General features: G+C 45.3%; 1 protein-coding gene across 1 annotated transcript in view; it reads right to left on the bottom strand.

Moving 5' to 3' along the window:
- Nucleotides 1-3,446: 3,446 nt before the first annotated feature.
- LOC128350408 (cytochrome P450 2J5-like) overlaps nt 3,447-17,050 on the bottom strand; it is an 87,140-nt gene continuing 73,536 nt past the window's right edge. The window contains exons 8-9 of the mRNA XM_053308677.1: nt 12,103-12,244; nt 3,447-3,718 (exon numbers count right to left, since the gene is read on the bottom strand). Coding sequence (XP_053164652.1) covers nt 3,528-3,718; nt 12,103-12,244 — 333 coding nt within the window. The 3' untranslated portion in view covers nt 3,447-3,527. The remainder of the gene's footprint in view (nt 3,719-12,102; nt 12,245-17,050) is intronic.

Below are 17,050 nucleotides of genomic sequence, written 5' to 3' on the forward strand. Positions count from 1 at the left end.
GTACTTGGATGAGCCTGTGGAGGAATACCCAGAGATGGACAGCACAAAGTTCTGGGCAACCCACCGCCAAGTCTGGCCACACCTGGTGGTGGTTGCTGTGTGCCTCCTCTCCTGCCCGCCAACCAGCGTCCAGAGCGAGCAGGTGTTTTCACGTGCTTGCTACGTGGTAACACCCACTCGGTCCCAGGTGGACCCTGGTGTGGTCGAGCAGTTAGTTTTCCGCAAAGTAAGCCTCCCCCTGCTGGGCTACCCCGAGTTGGAGGTTGAGCTGGGCAAGTGATTGGCCCATGGTTGAGTCATGGTGTTGGTTAGATTCCTGGCAGCAGCCTCTGCTCATCCCTCTCCTCCCCCTTCTACCTTCTGCTTATGTGACAGCTGTGCCAACCAAGTCGCAGCGTGACCACTACTAGTGCTGTGACTTGGCAACTGACACACCCCGCCCACCGGTATAACCCGATGCTGAACACAAGTCCCTGGTTCCACCTGAGCACAGCATTCGGAGGGGGGGGGTGCGTGGGAAGACACACATATTCTATTACTAGGCACCAGCAGCGGTCTACATGTGTTGTAAATATGTAACTTCCAAATAAACTTGATTTGTAAAAAGATAATTTTTAAAAGCTTGATTTATAACAACAAGCTGAACCCCCCAAAATCTTGCTATTTAGAAAGATAAACTCAAAGCAGCTTGATTGGTCAAAACATGCATTTTAAAGAAGCTTAATTTTTACAAATATAATTTTTAAAAGCTTGATTTTCAAAAAGATGAATTCCAAAGAAGCTTGCTTGGTTTAAAAAAAAATATAATCTCATTCTCAAAACAGCTTGATTTGATTCATTGTTGAAAAGATGAATTTATAAACATGTTGATTGATTGTTGAAGGGATGAATATTAATGAAGCTTGATTATTTATATAAACAGTATATCTCTCAATTTTTAAATTGGTTGTTCTGCTTCTAGTGGGGAGGGCACTGGGACTGTTCCCAAAACTGTGTCTGTAAATATTTCAGTGTGTGTATTATATGTACTTGTCTAGTTGTTCCATGTGCATGTGCGTGTGTGAGTGTGTGCATGCATGGAGGCTTCTTCTGCTCTCTCTCTCTCTCTGTGTGCTGTCAATAGATGTTTTCTTTCCTTTAGTGTTTTCAGTCTGGTCAGTGTAGATAGTTGTAAATAATACTGTATAGCTGCTGTATAGCCAGATTTGTATATATTGCACTCTAATAATCTATTTATTTAACATATTTGTGTACCAATGCTGCCCCCTCCCCTGTCTCTTCCCTCTCCAGTTTGGTTTTGCTGACATGCACGTATGCACACCACCAGACACACATGCACCGGCCATGATGAGTAAGTGGTCTCCCACCACACCGCGTTGTGTGTGGCCTGCACTGACCAACCTCTGAGCCTGTCTCTCCTATCCCTTTGATTTTTTCTGAGCCCCCCTATCCTCCCTCTCATTTGGTTCTGCTGACATGCACGCACACACACAACTGACACACATACACTGGTCAGGCACCATGATGAGAAAGTGGTCTCCCACCAAAGCACGTAGTGTGTGTGTGGCCTCCAACCCACTCTGAGCTGGACCTTCCTTCCTCTCCCTTTAAGTTTTTCTAAGCCACCCTTCCCCCCTGCCCCCTTTATTTCCCCTCTTCTAATTAGCAGCACCCACACACACTCCAAATGCAAACAAGCATGCACGCCACTGGTGCTGCTGCTGCCACCACGTGTGGGGCCCTGTGGTCTCCAGCAAAGATGTGGTGGACCAGACACAGTCTGAGGCGTTTCTTTCCCTACAGGCAAAAGGCATGCATTGCACACATGAAGAAAAGAGCTGGAGAAGAACCAGGTGAATGTTACTTACTTTAAGTTCTCTCCTTCAGCAGCAGTGTGTTGGTGTGTGGTTTTTGCCTTGCCCCTAAATTCTTTGCAGTTTGTGTGCTGGGTCGGTTTTTCTGTCTTGTGCTATCTCTAGTTAGGTCTTGTTGGTTTGTGGCTGTTGTGTAGCTAGTCTGTGCTGCCCTTTGGTTAGTCCCCTTGGCCTTGCAGTTGTAGTTTTTGGGTTCCAAGTTGGTCGCCTTCTTAGTTGTGTCAGTGTGTGTGTGTGTGTGTGTGTGTGTGTGGAGGTGGCCTGCTAGGGACACAGAAGTGGTGTGGGTGGTAGGCACCCATGGGTGCCTACCACCCACCAAACCCCAAGGCAATCAGAAACTTCTCTGACTTTTGGAGATTTTTTGAAATATTTTTTATTTCCCATAGGAATAATAGGGATTTGAGGCAGTCCGACCCCACCCCTTGGGGGTGTGCCAGGGCACCCCAAAGTGGGTTTTGGGACATGGCAGGGCCAGCCTCAACTCCCTGAAGCCAACCAAAGGGCAACCAAAGGGCAACCAAAGGGCAGAATAGTTAAATCCAAAATGGATTGTGAGGAGCGACAAAAGGATCTCTACAAACTGGGTGAGTGGGTGACAAAATGGCAGTTCAAAATGGCAGTTCAAAATGCAGTTCAATATTCCTCCCCCCCCGCTCCTACACATATTAATACATTGGAAAGCACTGGTTAGTCTTTTCATTCATAAGAACAGTGTGTACTGTGACCTCAATTACTGTGAACTCAGAGTAATACAGCAACTAGATCAGTAGGTGGAAGGTCCCTCAATGCTTTCCAATGCAGGCAAAAAACAATTCTTTAAAAATTCCTGATAAATCAACAATAAATCCTTTCAAGTTGGGGGTCAACTTGAAAGGATTTATTGTTGATTTATCAGGAATTTTTAAAGAATTGTTTTTTGCCTGCATTGGAAAGCATTGAGGGACCTTCCACCTACTGATCTAGTTGCTGTATTACTCTGAGTTCACAGTGATTTAGGTCACAGTACACACTGTTCTTATGAATGAAAAGACTAACCAATGCTTTCCAATGTATTAATATGTGTAGGAGCGGGGGGGGGGGCTAATATTGAACTGCATTTTGAACTGCCATTTTGAACTGCCATTTTGTCACCCACTCACCCAGTTTGTAGAGATCCTTTTGTCGCTCCTCACAATCCATTTTGGATTTAACTATTCTGAATATTTTAGGATCTTCTCCAAATTTGTCCACCTTGCTGCTTACCCCAATTTCTAGATCGTTCTATTGGGCTCTGCATAGAGTACCGTAAGTCAAAACCAAATAGGAAACTGATTCCAACACTGATTCCATTACCATGGAAAGCTAATTCCGTTAGCATGTATTTTGGAGAGAAATTCAAACATATAATGACTGCAAGTATTCTTGCAAATCAGGTGCATAAAAACAAGTTTGGAACAGTTACATTTGTCAGTTGAGAGTGACTGAATTGGCAAGAAAATTAGCTCAGTTGAAAAGGAATTATGGAGAAATTTAAAGTAACCAGTGAGTTTTTCTGATTATGTGTATGGTTTATAATAGGGTTAGGCACCTTGACTCTCAGCTGTTGTTGAACTAGAACTCCCATCATCTTCAGCCACAATATATTGTGAGCCAAATTGGCCTAACCCTGGTTTATGATGTACTGCAGCGGGGAATAGCACAGAATTTAAAAGGATGGGGCTGTAACGTGAGCCCTGGTACAATCTCTTCACTGAGTCTTTCCACTCCTTCTGGCAGTTGAAAGGTGAATGCGCTCAACAACTTTGTGAAGAAGATGAATATCTGAATGTGCGCCAGTTGCTCTCCGATACATACACGAACCCCTGAAGAGAAAACAAGGCAACACATAAGTAATAAGCTATTCCATCAATACTCTAGAGGACCCATATCTCAGTTGGCAATTTTTTATTATTATTATTATTATTATTATTATTATTATTATTATTATTATTATTAATTTACACAGTCAGACAGGTGTTATTGACTGGTTTGTTTTATCCAGACAGCGAGTCCTTCTCAAGAACCTGAGATGGCTGGATTTTATTGTCAATGTTGTTGCCATTGTTACAGATATTGTCGCAGAATATAGGCTGTTCCCAGCAAAGCTGCTTTTTGTAATTGGCTGATGGTGATTTCTGTGGCCCCTATGGTGTTGAGGTGCTCTTCAAGGTCTTTTGGAACAGCACCCAGGGCGCCAATTACCACTGGGATTATTTTGGTCTTTTTCTGCCACAGCCTTTCAATTTCAATTTGTAGATCTTTGTATTTGGTGATTTTTTCTATTTCTTTTTCTTCTATTCTGCTATCCCCTGGTATTGCTATGTCGATTATTTTCACTTGTTTTTCTTTCTTCTTGACTACAGTTATATCTGGTGTACTGTGTGGCAGATGTTTGTCTGTTTGTAGTCAGAAGTCCCATAATATTTTTACATCTTCATTTTCTACCACTTTTTCAATTTTATGGTCCCACCAATGTTTGGCTACAGATAGCTTTATTTTTTGCAGATGATCCAGTGTATCATCCCTGTTACCTTGTCATGCCTTTGTTTGTAGTCAGTCTGTGCGATCTTTTAACAACAGCTGATTAAGTGGTCCACAGTTTCATCTGCTTCTTTACAAAGGCGGCATTTGCTGTTTGTTGTGGATTTTTTGACTTTGGCTCTTATTGCATTTGTTCTTAGTGCCTGTTCTTGCGCAGCCAGTATTAAACCCTCTGTTTCTTTCTTCAAGTAACCATTCTTAAGCCATTGCCAGGTCATGGTGATGTCTGATTTTCCACTCATATTGTGCAAATATTGACCATACAGGGGCTTATTTTTCCATTTTTCTGCTCGGTTCTTGACTTGTTCTTTCTTGTAGGCCTGCTTTGTTTCATTGGTGTTGAATAGTATCTCGTTATTGACCATTTGAAGTGCATCTTCTTCACTGTCCTTGATATATTCTTCAAGGCCTCTTTTCTCCTCCTCTACTGTTTGATGGACTTGTGGCATTCCTCTTCCACCTGAGCTGCGAGGGAGGTATAGCCTATCGACATCACTGCGGGGGTGCAGAGCATGATTGATGGTCATGATTTCCTGGTCTTACAATCCAGCGTCTCTAGCTCTGCCTGGGTCCAGTCTATTATTCCTGCAGTGTATCTGATAAAAGGTATAGCCCAGGTGTTTATGGCTTGTATGGTGTTCCCCCCATTGAGTTTGGACTTTAGGATTTTTCTAACTCTCCTGATGTATTCACTTCCAATTTTTCTTTTAACTTCAGTGTGTGCGATGTTATCAGCCTGGAGAATGCCCAAGTATTTGTAAGGTTCTTTCTCTTCCAGGTTCTTGATCTTGCTTCCATTGGGCAGTTCTATTCCTTCTGTTTTTGTTATTTTCCCTCTGTTCATTATTAATGCAGCACACTTGTCTAGTCCAAACTCCATTGCTATATCTCTACTGAATATACGGACAGTGTTTAGCAGTGATTCAATTCCTGATTGGGACTTTCCATACAACTTCAGATCATCCATGTACAGCAGATGGTTGATTTTACTAGATGTTTTAGATGTTTGGTATCCGAGGCCTGTTTTGTTTAGTATTTGTGAAAGTGGGGTCATGGCGATTACAAACAACAGAGGGGATAGTGAGTCCCCTTGGAAAATGCCTCTTCTAATGCTAAGCTGTCCAAGTGTCTCGCCATTGATTGTTAACTGTGTACTCCACATGCTCATTGCTTTTTTTATAAATATCTGAATGTTTTTGCTGACACCCGTTGTTTCTAAACATTTTAGTATCCATGTGTGAGGCAATGAATCAAAGGCTTTCTTGTAGTCAGTCCATGCAACACTTAGATTTGTTCTTCTTCTCTTGCAATTTTCTAAAATCATTTTGTCAATCAGCAGCTGGTCTTTTGTGCCTCTGGTGTTTGGGCAATTTCCTTTCTGTTCAACTGGAAGCTGTTTGTTAGTTAATAAGTGTTGCATGACTTCATCTGCTATTATTCCAGTTAATAATTTGAACATGGTTGGCAGGCAGGTTATCAGCCTATAATTACTTGGAACTGCAGCTTTTGCTGGGTCTTTCATGATGAGATGAGTTTTCCCAGTTGTTAGCCATAGTTCAATATCACCTCCTTGCATAATGTAATTGAACTGTTTTGATAGTTGTTTATGAAGGCTTTTTAGGTGTTTAAGCCAAAAGCCATGCAGTCCATCGTCGCCTGGCGCAGTCCAGTTTTTTATTTTCTTTGCTCTTTCACTTATTAATACTGGTGTTATTATTAGATCTTGCATTTGTTGGTTACATTTTTTGACCTCTTTCATCCAGCCTGCTTTTTTATTATAATCTATTGGATCAGATACTGTTTGGTGTTTTAATTCTTCATCTTCTTGTCTTTCATATCTTTCAATTTACTAGCATCTGATCTAAACCTGGAGATTTTATTTTCTAATGTACTGCTTTCTTTTTTGACAGGTCCACTGATCTTATATCCGAGCTCTTGTGTTGTTATTGTTGCTGCACTGTACATTAGTTGGTTTGTTTCTTGCAAATTATTGCTTGTTATTTCTGCAAGTGCAGCATTGACATCTTTTAATACCTGAGCAAGTTGTTTTTTGGCAACTGTTTTTAGAGCTGGAAGTCGAACCCTGGTGGTTGTTTGGTTCATGTGCTCAGTTATTTTTTGCTTTAGTTCTTGTTGCTTTTCTGTTAAATGGCATTCAGGTTTTTGAGGTGAAGGCAAAGGAGCAGTTGCCTTCTTTTGATTTTGAAACAGTTCAGCAACAGTGGCATCCTCGATTTCCCACACCTCCTCCAACTGCGCCTGCTCAACTTCTTCAATTGGTGGTAATTCTTCTTCCGTATCTTGAGCCTGTGTTGCTCTTTGCAGTTCTTCCAGCTCAACTCCTGTGAATACTTTATTTCTTATTATGAATCTTCTCTGGTCTGCTAGCCTTTGTTCTGTTATTTCTGTATTTGGATGCTTCTCTTTCCAAATTTGATACATTCTTTTTAAATAACCTCTTCTAGTTGGACAAGACTTGTAATAGAAGATCATTTTTTCCTTGTTGGCATTTGTTGTATATTTTTTTCGGTTAAGTGACGTTTCTTCCAGTAACCTTGCAGTCTCCAGCCCTGGTTGCTCAACTGAAGATCCTGAGTCCTGTTGCCCACTTGCCACCAGATGTCCAGGGACTATAGCACCTGGCGCGGTCCTTGTTGACCCGGGCGACGACCGATCCGGTATAGATTTATTAAAGTTACGTCTCATCATATTGTTGATGGGAGAGGCACTCTTTGTCTGGCTCCTCTGGTGAGACCTGTCCAGTATGGTTGGACCTCTGGCATAGCTCTCACCTTCCTCAGAGCACACAAGCCCCACAACTACGCCAAGGTAGTGCCTCACTGGGGGTTGTTGTTGTTGTTGTTATTATTATTATTTTAGATTTATATCCCACTCTTCCTCCAAGGAGCCCAGAGCGGTGTACTACATATTTGGATCAATTTCGACTGTTTCCATATTCATACATAACTTGAAATTGAGCTTTGGAGATTGCCGAACCTGCGGTTGATTTTCATAACTGTGAATTGCATTGCAGATATTTGTCCAATCGCAGCCTGGCCACTTCCATTTTCAGAGCAGGGGAGCCCTTCCCTCTTCCTGGTCCCAGAGTCCACATCCCAACAAGCTCTGTAATGCTCCCATCGCCAGATACTTGGCAAGGCATCAGAACATCTGCAGGATGACAACCATTTGCCATGATCTTCAAGGTGGCATTCCAAGAACAATTGTGCCTATTTGGAATGGTTCACCCATCCTAAGCAGGGAAAGGCATTCAAATTGCTCTAAATTCCATGCAAGCCCCTCCTCTGATAGTGATCGCACCGCCGCCTTCAAACGGGGGCAGTCTACTGGGAGGACCTTGGGCTTGACAACTTTTGGTGTTCCATCAGACTGTGTACTCATGAACTGAGCCATCAAAAAGGAGGGGCACTTGTGTGGGGCCCCCACTCTCTCTGGTTAATGATATAACTTTTGCGCAGTGACCGCCTCTTCTCCAGGGAAACCCTTGATGCACCCAAAGGGTAATTTGATGCTCCATGTGTCCAGGCACAGACAGGTGGGCAGATTGGGGAAACACTGCGACCAGAGCCAGATTCAAATTTCATTCAAATTTCCCAGTTTGGGCTGGCATTGTAGTGTAAGCAGATCTGTCAACACGGATAATTGTGCAGGTACCCTGTTTATGTTGCCACCCTGACTTCATGTACTCATGACTGCATGTGTTCATGAACATCTCTCTATATCTCTCTCTATTTGCCCTGCTAACTGGGCAAAGAGGCACCTTTTACCGTGGTGATTCTCTTTATTTAGCAGGGGGAGAGTAACTGGCCCTGTCCACCTCCAGCACAGTACTTCCAGTGACTGTTGCTGGTGTCAATCTTTGTTTCTTTTTAGAATGTGAGCCCTTTGAGGAAAGGGATTCATCTTATTTGTCTGTATTTCTCTGTATAAACCGCCCTGAGCCATTTTCGGAAGGGCGGTATAGAAATCGAATAATAATAATAAAAATAATAATATATAATTATCTAAGGCATGCCTGTGGCTAATCCCGAGCATGGCAGCTCTTGCGAGAGTTCACAAGCAGAAGCACCTGATTCTGGGGATTCCATATGCAGATAAGGAGGAGGAGCATGTGACACTGATTGGACACTGGGGACTCCATAGGCAGATAGGGAGAAGGCACCTCTGATGCTTAAAGTCAGTTGGAATGCTGACAAGTTGGAAGATATTCTTGATTGTAGAGGAGAGGAATCTATATTTATAAAAGGATAGTGGGCAGGGGTCTGTTAAGAGAGAGGTCGCAAGGGAGGAAAGAGCCCCTTCAGGAGAAGGAAGCTGCTGTTGTGTGAATTAGATGAGGAAACAAGATCTGTTAGAAAGGGAGAGATTTTAAAAAAAGAAGGGAGGGGAAGACAGACAGAGGGGAAGAGCGAATGGATGAGAGAGAAAGAGAGAAAAAGAAGGGAGGGGAGGAGAGAAAGAAAGAAGGGCGAAGGACAAGCCTGAGTCTGTCAGTGGCCTGAGGTGAATGAGTGACCATGACAGCACCTATTGGTAGCAAGGAAGGGCCCAGTCAACCACTGCTGCTGTTTGGGGCTACAAAGGCCATTGGCGGAGGGAGGCAGGCAGGCAAGGTATGGGCCTGGGCCTGTCAGCTGCCTGAGGGGAATGAGCGGCCGTGGTGGTGGCAGTAGTGAGGAAAGGCCTGGTCAACCACTGCTGCTGCTCCTGTGGGGAGGAGTAGGAGCAGGGCTCAGGTGCTGAGGTCTTTGAGGATAGGGGGCTGAATCTTGGTCAATAGGTGCCAGCAACGCTGCAGCCACAACCCAGAGGGTGAGGGGGATGGAAGCAACCAGATGGAGGAGGAGGAGAAGGAGTTCAGCTCAAGTGAGGGTGGAGAGATCTCTGAGGTGAGGAGGGCTGTGGCAGGCGGTGAGGAGCAATCAAGTACTAGCGCGTAGATGTTTTGCGTAGGTTAAGCTAGTACATATTTATTGCTTCTTTTTAAGAGCAATAAACATAGTGCCCATGTTGCCATTCCATCCCCTTTCTCTCCTGATTGCCAGGAGGTGGAGAAAAGGTGGGAGCAAGGTGGGAACAAGTAGGAAGTGGGCATGCCCCCATGTGACTTTCCCATTTGAGAGGTTTACAAGCTTGGGATGGGATGTGGTGGCATCCCGGTTGCCAGGCAAATGATTTATTAGACGGGGGTGAGACAAGTTCTCAGAGAGGTAGCCAGTGAGTAGCGCCGAAGGCGTGGAGTAGGCATGATCCCGGGTGGGTTTGTGATGGCCTCTCTATGATTATGGTTCCAGAAACAGCATCATTCACATTCAGATGTAACGCTGCCACCGCAAAACCTCAGGTTGGAACAGTAGAACTCACTACAAATCAAAGGCTCAAAATGGGTTTCAAGAGGGAAACTGCAGGTTGCTTTTGTAGCAAAACCACAGTTTCATGCATTTGGACATACACAAATTCCAACTTGTGCCCCATTTTTGCATCACGTTTGAATGTGGCCTATGAAAAAAGAATCTGAAAGTGCTTCCCATCAACTTTCATCCCAAGAATCAGTGTTGCCTCCATATTTCCCCCTTTTCTCTCATGCGGCTGAGAGACTACATTTGAGCACTGTAAGATATCCCACTTAGAGGATAGAGCCATAGTTGGGTGGAAGAGCATCTATATGCTTGCATGCAGGAGGACCAAGATTCAAATCACCGCATCTTCAAGTCAGGCTGGGAAATATCCCTGCCTGTAACCTTGGAGAGCTGCTGCCAGCCAAGGTAGACAATACTAAATGGACCAATGGTTTGACTCAATGAGGCTATTCTCAGGATCGGCCAAAATTGGGCTAAGGGAGCCTAGCCCGATTTTGGCAGAATGTGAAAGCCACCGGGCTCGGAGGCGAGCCCGGTTTCTACAAAGCGGGTAACCCGCTACCTTACCTCTCCTCTTAGATGAGGTTAGTGGAGCAAGCACTCCACTAACCCTATCTTTTTGATTGTGTATTGCCGCGGTGCAGATCTGTGGCACGGCAACACATGAGGAGACCCCTGCCAGGAGACTGAAACAAGCCTACTGGCCCTGGGGGTCTCTCAGGATGCTCCGCGACGTGGGGTATCCTGGAACTTCTGGGGGCTACATGGCCCCCAATCCCTGCAGCCCCTGCTGTCTCCGTGACGGAACCAGCAGTCGTGTGGGCAGCTGATCCGGCCACTCAGGGCTGCAGCCTGGATCATTTACGGGGAGAGCTGGCCAAGCCCACTCTCTCTCTCAGCCCTATCTTGGAGAAGCCAGAGAGGGAACTTGGAACCTTCTGCTCTTCCCAAACCAGCTCCATCCCCTGAGGGGAATATCTTACAGTGCTCACATGTGGTCTCCCTTTCACATGCAACCAGGGTAGACACTGCTTAGCTAAGAGAACAAGTCATGCTTGCTACCACAATACTAGCTCTCCAAGCAAAACTTTAACTCCAAGGTTGGAGTCTAGGATACCTTGACAGCACTGGCAGTGCCCAGCTGACAAACAGTGGTGATATCATCAAGGAAGAAATGGGGGTGGGGGAGAGAAGGAGGTGGAAGATCCTGGGGAGCTATTTCTTTTGTTCATGCCCCTTCATTCTGCATAATTCCTCCAGGAACATTCTACCCTCTTGTGAGACTGAAACACCTTTCCCCAAAAGTCAGAGTGGTGGGTTTGGGGAAGCAGTGGAGCCAGCCTCAAGCCTCACGTTCATCCTTTGTGGGGGAAGGCAGCACAGTTTCCAGAAAAAAGGAGCAGCTTTGGTTGCATGCAGATGAACTTCCTTCCAGATGCAGGCTTTCCTCGGCTTTGCCACATATTTACTTCTGGACTTCTGGACTGACACATGCACCTGGTGATGAATCCAGCATGCATTTTGCCTCTCACCCACATGCCTCCAACTGATTGGGCTTTTGAAAAATGGTTGTTTCAGGTACATATTTATCCATTAACAATGATTTAATCCAGTAACTGTGCTTTTTAAAAATATGCAAAATTTCTCTGGGTGTGTAGAAGTGGTTTTGTGATGGCCACAAGGGCGATCCAGTTAGCTCTCTGCACAGCCAGTATGAATCCTTAGTATAGAGAAGAAAAACACATACGTAGGTCTGGTCTGTGATGCTTTAAACATCACAGCTTGAACACATACATGGAGGAGGAATCAGTTCACACTTTTTTTCTCTTCCCAAAGCAGATACATGCTACAGAATATAGCGGAACAATGCTTGGGAAAGGATCATTAGGAAGGGGAATGTCAAAGGTTGGACTTCGGCCATCTGCAGTTAAGAGGATCTTAAATAACTGGGCTGGAAAAGATGTCTGTTGAGTGCTGGGACCTTGCAGCATTGCATGGCGGTCACTGGACTGTGCAAGGTGAGCAGTTTCAGAAGAAGGCTTACCCCCAAAGGTCTTATAGCCTTGTAGGCTATATGGCCTTTGGGGTGTGTGCGTTCTGTTTCTTATCATTGCCCATTTATCCGACAGTGCTTTAATGCATAAAATCATGAGATATTTCACGTTTTATACTAGTCAAGTAATTTTGTGACTATACCCCATTGTTCTTTGAAAATTAAAATCTACCACAAACCTCCACCTTATTGGAACTATCCAATAAACATAATAAATCACTTCTGCATTTACCTGCGCCAAATGGCAGAAATGCTTCTCTAATGATGAATTGTCCATCCTTGTCCAAAAAATGATTTGGGTTGAATTCTTCAGGTGTGTCCCATTGCTCAGGATCAGTAAGAAGAGTGACCATATCTGGAACAATGATTGTTCCCTACAAGGAAAAACGCATTCAGAGACTTACATCTTGCTTTCATCCCTCACTGCTTGTCTCAGTACTAATCCTTAGGAATCTGCCTTATACCAAATCAGCCCCTTGGCCCATCTAACTCTGTATTGTCTACCCAGACTGGCAGTGGCTTCTCCAAGGATACAGGCAGGAATATCAATCAGTCCTGTCTTGGCGATGCCAGGGAGGGAACTTGGGACCTTCTGTATGCAAAGATACAGGTGCTCTTCCCAGAGCAGCTCCACCCCCTAAGGGGACTATCTGTCAGCGCTCTCAAATGCAGTCTCCCCTTCAAATGCAAACCAGGCTGAACCCTGCTTAGCAAAGGGGAGAATTCATGCTTGCTACACAAGACCAGCTCTTCTCTCATTTTTGCTGTTTCTCAGAGCAAAACTATCTGTGACATGGGAGACTGGATCTCCCCAGATCTTGATTGGGGTGTGGTATTCTGTATTTGTAAATGCTGGATATTTATAGTTGTAGATATGTATTTTGGAACATTTTTATGAAGCTGTGTATAATGTTATCAGAATGAAATGTAAGTAAATGCAGAAGAGAGGGAGGGAGGGAAAGATTGCAGTGGGACCCCTGCAGGCAGCTTGGGAAATCCTCTCTAGATTGGAAGAGGAGAAAACAGACAAAAAGTGGTTCATTGTCAGTTAAGAGTGCTGTGAGAGGTTGAGTCTTGAGGAGGTAAAATAAGGTTCTGCCCTCTAAAAGAAAAGCCCATTTCCTCTTCAGGAAAAGACCTGGGGAGTCCTCAATTGGGAGGCAAGTCTGAAACAAAATGAAGTAGTCAAGCAAGTCAGCCCAACCTTAAAACAGGAAAGTCACAAAGAAGCATTCTTACTAGCAAAACATCACGAAATACTAACTCTGTTATAAGTCAAAAGTTCCCATTTTGATAACTGAAATCATTACACTTATGAGAACTTGTTCAACATCACCTGAGTAATCTTATGTAAAATAAGGCATAATACTTCTATATTACCAAGGTACCAGAATATTTGTTAGAAGGGCCAACATGCCTCCTGCAAAACTGTCAGCTGGGCAGAATCGGGTTGAAATTCTGATATTTTCCCAACAACTGAAGTTTTTTTTTAAGGGAATAGAGCAAAGGTGGGGAGAGGGGTCTGATCTGCAGCCAGACCTCACAGGGATGGTGAGGTAGTAGGAACCCAGGTGGGAATAGGGCAGTCTAACAGCTGCAGCAGCAACACCACCACACAAGGTCAAAGCAGGAGCTAGGCCAGAAATCAAGAGTCAGGTGGCACGTCATGCTAGGAAGCAAGAACTTGTGGCTGGATAAGTCTCTCTAGGACAGTTGTTGAATCAGCAAAAGCCAGGCCTGATGTGAGAACCTTTGTAGCCTGGAGAAGCCACATCCCTACCTGTCCTGTCCGAAATGCCTTGCTCTAGAGGAGACCTTGGTTCAGGCTCCCGAGAAGAGCCATCTATGGGCAAGCCCCAAGAAGGTAGCCATGAGCTTCTCCTCTGTTGCTGGATCTCTGCATAGGCAAGTCACTGTCTCCTGCATGGGCAAGTCATAGTCTCTGTCATCTTGGGGGTGAGGCAGGGGGTTCAAAGGCAGTAGCTGGCTGGGGCCTGGGGCCTGCTGGATCCAGTGTCTCCTCAGAGGTTTCTACAGGGGCAACAGTTTCTGGGGGAGGCAGAACCTCTGCAGGAGTGGCAGGTTCAGAGGGTAACATGGCCTCGTCTGGGGTGGCAGGTTCAGGCATTGGCAGGGCCACTGCTAAAATGGTGGGTTCAGGTGGTGGCAATACCTCTATGGGAATGGCAGGTTCAGGTGGCTCTCGCAACAGTAGCATCGTGGACTTGATAGCGGGAGTGACTTCATCTAGTGCTGCAGTGTCTCCCTCATCCTCAGAGCCAGTGGCCTCCAGACCAGGGTCAGAGTCAGTCCTGACAGGAGGCGGGCGGGGGGGACGGCAACTCTAACTCGGTTGCCTGGGCTATTTTGAAGGGACTGTGCCTTGGAAATCTGGGGAGGGAAGACAAAGGAAATGCCCCGGGGGAACCCTCTGATCCAGGGTGTCCCCCACTGTGGGTTTCTATTGCCCCCCATTTCCCAATCCCACTGGTGCAGTTCTCAAAATGCAGTCCAGGAGTTGGTTTAGAGAGAAAGTCTGTCTAAGATGGCTCCCGGGTTGCTTTTTGATGTCTGCACCCCCCAAACTTGGGGATGGGGGCTATGGCAACATACCATGTGAGACACATAGGGACAGAGGGTTCCCTGTGATGATTGCCTTTGCTTTCTGTCTCCTAATTTCAAGGGAGGAGCCCTCAAAAAGCTGCCTGGGCACCCGCTTAGACAGACTTTCTCTCTAAGCCAGATCCTGGGGTTCATTTTGAGGGCTGCACCCCTGAGATTGGGAGGTGGGGAGCAATGGCAAATCCTGCTGGCGACCTTCAGGGTCAGAAGGTTCTCCACGCCAGTTACCATGGCACCCTTCCCCAGATTTCACAGTTCGGCTCTTTTTAAATCGGCCTGGTCCAATAAGAATGTCAGAACTAAAAGGAGTTTAGACAGGACAACAGGAATTTAGGAATGTGCGTTTTGTTTTTTTCTGGGTCCCCCCCCCAATCAAAAACACCCACATTTTGTTCTTTCTTCGAAACCACCCATTCCGAAACACCCCAATTTTGTTCTTTGTTCAAAATGGCAAAATCTGAATTTGAAATGTTTTGGATTTTAAAAAAACAGCCCTGGGGCAAAACTAGTGGATGTGGGTGGTAGTGACCAATGGGTGGAAGCTACCACACAGATTTCAGAGGAATTGAGCAAAGGGAAGATTTTTGGTGAATTTTTGAAGTTTAAGATTATTCTCATAGGGAATAATGGAGGTTTCAGAAAACGTATAGCTTCATGTCGGAGAGAAAGGGGTGGAAAAGAACAGTGTAGGGTGAGTGGGAGTGCCCAGTGGGGACAAGGAAGCTGCCAGAATTTTTTCCAAGGAATTGGGCAGAGGGCTGGTTTTTAAAGATTTAATGGAGTTTACATGTCTTTAAGGTTCTTCCCCATAGAGAATGGTGGAGGTTTCAGCAGACCCATAACTGCACTTGAGGGGCACCGGGGTGGCCCAGAGTGAGTGGTGGTGTAGAGCACATAGGGTGCCAACCATCCCCATGAGTTGCTAACCCATGGGGTATTGGGTTCTGTTGTTTCTGAGATGTTTTGAGTGTAGATTCTCTGGTAGCACATGAGAGTGGATTCATAGTTTGTCATTGAAAATCTCATATGCTACCAGAGAATCTATACTCAGAACACCTCAGAAACAACAGGTTAGCAACCCATGGGGGTGGTTGGCACCCTATGTGCACTACACGACTACTCGCTCTGGGCCACCCACGTGCCCCACAAGTGCAGTTATGGGGCTGCTGAAACCTCCATTATTCCCTATGGGGGAAAAAATCTTAAAGATGCATAAACTTCAACAAATAATCAGCCCTTTGCTCAATTCCTTTGGAATCTGGGTTGTAGCAGCCTGGCAGGCACCCATTGGGGCACAACCACTCAACCCACTCTTCTGCCCCTGAATCCATTCCCAGGCTGGCATGCAGTAGCCATAGCAGGCTGGCAGGCTGGACTCAGCCTGGCAACAAGGCAGGCATAGGCAATGGCATAGCATCATAATGGCAACTTGAGGCATGTCATGCAATGCAAACTGGTTCTCTCTCTCTCTCTCATCAGTGAGGCGGAAAGGCTGAATGGCGACTACTAACTTGCTGAATGAATTGAAAATTCCTCCTTGAACTCCCCCCCACCCTTGCCCCTTCTTCGACCCTTCCCCTGGCCAATGTGGGGTCAGTAAAGAGTGGCAAGAGGCAAAAGAGCCAATGCGGAACAAGGAGGGAATCATCAGCAGGTCACCCCATGCTTTAGGTCACCGATCGGAAGGCTGGAAGGGCGGGAAGTTCAAAGAGATGTCAAACACAAAATGGACACTGACTCAGATTTCACCAGAAAATGGAGGTCCAAAACGACAAAACTTTTTGTAGCCGAAACAGGGACGTTTTGTTTTGTATACAAAACGTTCATATCTGGAAAATGGATGTTTTGTTTTGTTTACAAAACATCTGAAACGGGCAGTTTTGGGTACAAAACCTTTTGTATACAAAAGGATTCTCACATCCCTTAAGGAATTTTTTAGGGATGTGCGAAACGTTTCGGGTACAGAATGATCTGTACCCGAAACAGTGAATTTCAAGTGATTAGGAGCCGAATTGAACCACCCTCTAAGAAATCCGAATAATTTCAGATCCGAAACGAATCACCCCTGTTTCGGATCCGAAATATTCGGATGTTTCGCAGCTCAATTTAGTGGCCTTCTTTCCCCCCCTCCATTTTGAGCAATGATGTCTATTTGAATTTTCCGCCTTTTTGCATCCCATTGACTTCAATAAAAAAGTCTGGTGTGACGTCTGCTCAAATTTCGGGTCCCAGGGGAAAACTAGTGGGGTGGGGTGGTAGTGCCTAATGGGTGGAGGCTACCACCCCAATTGCAGAGGGATTGGGCAAAAGGCTGATTTTTGATGAATTTTTGAAGTTTTAGTGTCTTTGGGGCAGATTGGGGGCATAACGTGGGATCTGGGCCAAAAGAGTGGGGTGGGGTGGTAGCGCCTAATGGCTGGAGGCTACCACCCCAATTGCAGAGTGATTGGGCAGAGGGCTGATTTTTGGTGAATTTCTGAAGTTTACGCGTTTTTAAGGTTTTCCCCCTTTAGGTATAATGGAGGGTGTATCGCTTCACGTCGGGGGGAAAGGGGTGG

Source organism: Hemicordylus capensis, chromosome 3 (genome assembly GCF_027244095.1).
Source record: "Hemicordylus capensis ecotype Gifberg chromosome 3, rHemCap1.1.pri, whole genome shotgun sequence".
NCBI lineage: Eukaryota > Metazoa > Chordata > Lepidosauria > Squamata > Cordylidae > Hemicordylus > Hemicordylus capensis.